The sequence below is a fragment of the Notothenia coriiceps genome, unplaced genomic scaffold, assembly GCF_000735185.1.
Source record: "Notothenia coriiceps isolate Sejong01 unplaced genomic scaffold, NC01 NC01_scaffold00011767, whole genome shotgun sequence".
NCBI classification, from domain to species: domain Eukaryota; kingdom Metazoa; phylum Chordata; class Actinopteri; order Perciformes; family Nototheniidae; genus Notothenia; species Notothenia coriiceps.
In genome coordinates this window covers 36,280-42,606 of record NW_011344468.1, presented here as the reverse complement: position 1 = coordinate 42,606, position 6,327 = coordinate 36,280, and the positions used below count along the sequence as shown (strand labels likewise).

Here is a 6,327-nt window from a genome sequence, read left to right as displayed (position 1 = left end):
GAGCGGAGGAGCGGCATGGTGTGGGAACATTTTGGAAGGTTGAAGACCAGATGACCGGAGACGATACCGCTTATCAATCTGGTCTTTTATCGGTTCTTTTGGAGAAAAAAAAAAGGTAAACTAACTAAACAAATTGTGAACAAAACTAACATTGCTTTTTATTTAAATTAAATACATAATATTTCACATCAAAAGAAACAACAATGTTTTAACAAATCGTATTAGAAAATTCCAAATGCAGATACACAGACTGATTTTCATTGTACCTCCGCCATCTCCACCGTGTGTGTGTGTGTTGCTGCATGTATCAGCTGCGTGTGTAAACTGCCCCGCCCCCTCGCACACAGACGGGGGAGAGAGATCTCTCGTCTGGATTGGAAAGATCGTGAAAAATACAAAAAATAATTTGACGCATTTCCCAGTCTTTTTGCATCTTAGAAACGGAGTTGGCGACACTAAAACTGCAATATAATGTTTGTGTAGCAATAATACATATTACATATTTTTTTACATGTCTCCAGTACCGATAAAAAGACTGTTAACGTCGGAGCTTAATGGTACCACGGTCTTTAATAAGTCAGCCCCGGGGCCCGTTTAATACCGGGGCTCGGTACCCATCCCTAGTTATGATAGTAGGTTATGTCTGTTTTCATGTATAGAGTTACTTTTGTCTCCTTTGCTTTTTCTTGTTTTACTCAAAACTAAGTGATGTTTTTAATTATTGTACTGTACAGTATGTTTTTTATGTTGACGCCAGAAAGAATTGTATTACACATTGTGGTAGATAAGCATAAACAAAAGCATCGAAGCAGCACAGAACAGCAGAGGCAGGCTGTGATAATGTGGAGACAATGAGCAGAGCTATCTGTACATTAGTTTTATAATTATGGAGTAGCTCTGGAATATTTTCTCAGTACGACACACACACACACACACACACACACACACACACACACACACACACACACACACACACACACACACACACACACACACACACACACACACACACACACACACACACACACACACACACACACACACACACACACACACACACACGAATGAGGGCACGGTGACATGGGATTCATTATTCATTACATAAACAGAACATCACAATTGTGAACATGTAACGAGCTCGAGCTGCACTCACCCCAGCACTGACTTTCCCGTTTCCTCCGGCTTGCGAACTGTGAAGGGGCTTGGATCAACTCCAACGGTCTTGGGCATAAATTCCCTTTATGAACACAAATTATAAGGCAACCCATCACAATTACAAATAATTTGTTACAGTTTAAATCCAAAGTGTTTACCATCAAAACAACAGGGGCGCTTTCATTTAATTTCACAATGTTTAAGCAATAACTGTTACACTGTAGTTAGCTAGAAAATATAGTGGATTGCAGATTATCACTCAGTCCATTTTGATTTAGTTTTATGTTTCAAATGTATCTTTAAGTGTCTAAAGAGTTGCGAGTGTATTTACCTTGCAGAGTTGGTCATGGCGATGCAGAATGTGTCGTCAAAGGAGGTCAGTTCATAGGGTCTGAAGAACTCTGTGTAGATGTCTATGCTCTCCTCAAAGCGGTTCACTCTCTTCACTTTGACCTTCTTCATGTTGTCCTCACAGGGGACTGCATCCACACAGGAGCGCAAATCAAACGTACAGAAAAATCAATTATCAAAAGGAAAACAATAAAGAAAGTCCTGTTGATATTATGTCAGCAATGCCCATGAAAAAAACATTAGAACAATGAATGTCCCCTCCAAACATGTCCCATCTGTGTAATTAATGCCACATCAAGTTTAATTGTCTGTGCCTTTGAGCTCCATTGTTGTTCAAAAAAGCACCAGTGAGAAAAAACATCGCATCTGGTGACATTATATTTCATTTTTATGATCTTACAAACACTGTTGCACAGTAATTTATTTAGGAAAACCGGAGATATGTGCCGACAAGTCGTTATTCCTCCATCTTGAAACTGGATGACGATAAACTATTTTGATTACATTTTTATAAAAAAGGTCAAGGAACTAATCTGCAGCTGCCTCTGTTACCTATTACAGATGCTGCAGGCATTATTCCAATTATCATATACTGAAGAGATACCGACCTTCATCATAGGGCACAGGAAGGTAGGACAAGATCCCTGCAGTCCACCACAGTGTGTAGCTGCAGACAGACAAGATACACACGTGTTGAAATGGGTACAATTACCTGGGAAAAAGGCTGGATTTACAACACAGACATTTTATTTTCCAATAAAAGTAGCTTGCAGAACTAGCTACAAATGTCCCTTAGAGTCCCAGACAACAGCAAATTGCAACCTCAAAAATGGTCTATTTCCAATTGTTCGTATCTTATACCCATGACAAAGGGTGTATATAGGATTAAACCATGGCCTTGAACACACTGCATCCTAGGAGAAACCAAAGTAACTGTATTGGAGTAATGTGGCGATAAGCCATGGAGCAATAACACCAGAGACAAAGAGCATTTTTTGCCGGATTAAGAGAGCAAAAAAAAAAAAAACTGCTCATGTGAACAACATCCAAGGCAGGCTTGTACATCCTGGGGTTAAAAGAGTCATTTTCAATAGCTACGCGAATCTATTGCGAGTGATTTCCCACCGAGATATTCAATTAGTGTAAAAGCAAAGACCCACAAACATTCAGAAGCCATTGAAAGAAGTTTTGTGGCAGATGCAAACATGTTATCCAAGGTTCTTATTTATAAATATGCATTTTAATACAGCAAGTGTGTTTGTTAGTGTTCAGATGTGTTTGTTACCTGCGTCTGTCTTGGGGGAGGGCCATGGTGTTCTTATGATGCAGGTAGAAGTCGGTGGGCAGCTCCCACAGGTGAGGCTTGGACTCTGATGGCTGGTAGACTTGGAGAAACAGGTTGATGGCATCCTGTCTGTCAGCATCTGGAGGTGCAAGAAGGACATAATAATAACAAATCAAACATAATGATTAGTTAATCTACAAAAGAGAATTTATAAAACTAAATGCAGATGAGGGATTACTAGAGTCAATCATGGTTTAGTCATTGTTCAATCAGAAATACCAAACATTCGTCAGCCTTATTGTTCGTTAAAAAGCAATTATTTCCAGAGAGTTTATACTTGTTTTATGATTTTTTTCTCTTGAGCACATTATGTTGAATGTCATTATGTATGACATCTTCAATATAAAAAAAGTATTGAATGCATTGTCAGTCAAATCTCTCCGAACCACTTCTGGACAATGGGCTTGTATTAATAAAATTCTGTTCTGTGTAATGTTTCATGTGTTGTTCAGCACATGGCACGTGTTTTCAATGTTGCCTACTTTGAGTGCCATCCATCCCCAGTGAAGCCCTGTGCTGCTCCAATATAATTAAAATATTTAAAAACAAAATTGGCTTCTACTGTATTAAAGCCTGATACCTAGCCTTTCCCTTTGGCGATTGTCAGCCTGAGATTTATTTAATACGTCATTAGATAGAAGCTATGGATGAGCTTTTAACTTAAATGTAGACATGCATCAGAAATAATTCACAGAATATGTCTCACAAAATGTATTTTGAATGATATGCACAAAGTAAAAAATACATTTCAGCAGACTTTTTACTGGTCTCAGTGCGTACTGTATGTTTGTGTGTCAAAAATGTTATGTGAGAAAGAAAAGTGTTTGGCAGGGATGTTGAAGTGTATGTCATTAATTTACTGAGGAATGATTGCTGTGTATGCACTGATAAGCATCACAAATGACTCCTTATATTGCTAATATACTTGTTTTTCATTTTGTATGGTGCTATGGCCATCACTCTATAATGCGACATTGCGCTATAAAAACACAATTTAATTTGATTTCAATTGAATAAAAAACACTTTTAAAGAGTGATACAAGGCCGTATTTAGAGTGTTTCAATTTGGTAGCAAATTGGTTTTTCATAGCAACCGAAAATGACATTATTTGCAAATGTATTCAAATGATTGTTATGGGTGAAGGGAAGGTCACAGCTACCTTATCCTACTGGATTACAATTTTCTATTGCTTGTCTTTGTCCTACTACTGTATAGACTACTTTGGTGCTTTGCAGAGAGTGCTGAGGCATATCTTAGCCAGAGAAGCAACAGGAGGTTAACTTGGTAGGTCAAGCAGCACAGCGCCATCCCTCTCGACTTAATACACACAACCTTTCTTTTCCATTTCTAGGGCTACAGAACGCACGAACAGTCACTAGAGTGTTGTGTACACCCATGCACATTTCCAAAAATGCACTGTGACTACTTATAGACAAGGGTGTCATTTATAGTTATTATAAGATCTAATTGCAGGCACCACAAAGCAACACATCCAGACTTTTTAGACATTAGATGCAAGTGGCAAATTGAAAAATAGGAAAACATCACACCAGATAATTAAAATAATTCTCCAGATAACAATATCGGAAATCAAATGACCTCAATCTAACACTTTTTGCAGTTGTCATAGAAATGGCTTTGAACACCCTGTGACTGTGCCAACAGTCATTAGGGAACTATGCTGAATATGACTGTGTGTGCAACGTAAGTTCATACTTGAGGTGTAACACAACAGCATAAAATGGTTGTATTGAGTAACATATAAAAGAGATAAGTAACATGCATAATCCTCCAGTCCCTTCTTAATTACTTCTGTGCTGGTGTGTAAAATAGCATTGTTATGCACTTGTGTAATGTGTGTGTGTAACGCACCTGAGAAAGCGTTGCTGTAGTAACGCGACAGGGTCTGCATGATGTCTTTGGAATGTTGTGTCCAGGGAGCGATCTTGCGGTAGGTCTTGACTCTGTGGACCAGCTGGGAGCCGCCGTACTGCAGTGACAACGTGTCTCCATGGTCCTCATACAGCTCCTCAAACAACCTGGGCCACACACACACACACACACATAACGCCCAAAAACACAAGTCAACACACAACAAGTGGACAGGCTAGATAAGGTAATCTTCTCTTGATTTTGAGAGATTCTTATACAAAATGTGGCGTTTGTGTGATTGCTGTATGCATTTCTTCTGCTTCTGCAAAACAACAGAGGTGTGTAACACTTATAAAAGTCCTGTATCAAAGATCTAAATAAACGTATTATGGGGTAGAGGTACAAGTAGATCAGAGTTCCAGTTAAAGAAGTCAAGTTAGACATGTGACCGATGATTCTTCTCCCCGATGCATTTAAATCTATGAAACATCACTGTCAAATGTAATACTTTTTATAAACATCTTTATTTGTATTGATCAAACAAATGAATCTGCAGATGAATCAATAATGAAAATAATCATTAGAAGCAACCCTATACATGACAACGGGGGTAGTCGGGTGTAACTCTGGATTTTTTTACTGCAAAAAGTGTGATTTAGTCTACTGGGGATCCTAATAAGTGAGAATTAAATCCATAATGTAGCCTAGGTTTTCAGACAAAATTGACATATTGCTGAACTGACAAACATTTTTCATTGGCTCTGGGATAATACGTGCTACCGAAAGGAGCTTTACCTCACACAGTCCGTATCAAACTGGAGTCTGGGTTTGTCGATCATTCCCAGTGCAAAAAGCTGATAGGCCAGCGCACACTTCCCCACCATGAACTGAGCGGTGTTGGTCCGATCCAGACAGTCCACACAGTTGGTCCTCAACACGCCGGTCTACAACAACAAAGACTCATTAAACGTACTTAATGTATGTATGTTCAGTATGTAGTTAGACACAAACTAAATAATAAGGTAATTATATTAGTGAAATCACAACATCAGCTGTAACCATCTCCATGTATTAACCCTCTGTAAATGGTGGTCATTAAATTGCGGAAAACAGCTCAGATAATTCCAAGAACATCGCTGCATATGTGATCAAGGTTTCTAAGAAAAACACTCATTATGCAACGATATGCTTTGGCCTAGTTTTGCAACTGAGCCCCTTTTTCAAATAAACATCATATGAAAAGCTATGTTTTTTGGCAAGAAATCTCACTGCTCTTAATTAATTTGTTGAGTATTAATTTGTTTACATTATGTTTGTTTTTTTATAATTTGGGTAGAATATTAAGTGACAAACTGAATTCTGACACAAAGTTACAGCAGACCCCTCCACCATGTGACGTACCTGCACCCGTCCACTGGCTGTGATATGTCCACCTAAATCTCCCCACCTGAAACAACATACATTTTAATTAACTTGACCAAGAAAAAATCATTAATACTTTGCATTAAAGTGCACTTGTCAATTCTGCATATTTATTAGAATTTACTGATAAATCAATGAAACATAAACTGCATAAATGTAAACACTCTAATCTGATTATCCT

At 38.3% G+C, this 6,327-nt stretch overlaps 1 protein-coding gene across 1 annotated transcript in view; it reads right to left on the bottom strand.

The window, feature by feature from the left end:
• Window positions 1-344: 344 nt before the first annotated feature.
• Window positions 345-6,327, bottom strand: part of fig4a (FIG4 phosphoinositide 5-phosphatase a) — a gene marked incomplete at its 3' end in the record, with an annotated part of 30,167 nt that continues 24,184 nt past the window's right edge. The window contains exons 14-21 of the mRNA XM_010772905.1: window positions 6,126-6,171; window positions 5,520-5,668; window positions 4,725-4,891; window positions 2,792-2,930; window positions 2,115-2,173; window positions 1,487-1,634; window positions 1,154-1,237; window positions 345-369 (exon numbers count right to left, since the gene is read on the bottom strand). Coding sequence (XP_010771207.1) covers window positions 345-369; window positions 1,154-1,237; window positions 1,487-1,634; window positions 2,115-2,173; window positions 2,792-2,930; window positions 4,725-4,891; window positions 5,520-5,668; window positions 6,126-6,171 — 817 coding nt within the window. The remainder of the gene's footprint in view (window positions 370-1,153; window positions 1,238-1,486; window positions 1,635-2,114; window positions 2,174-2,791; window positions 2,931-4,724; window positions 4,892-5,519; window positions 5,669-6,125; window positions 6,172-6,327) is intronic.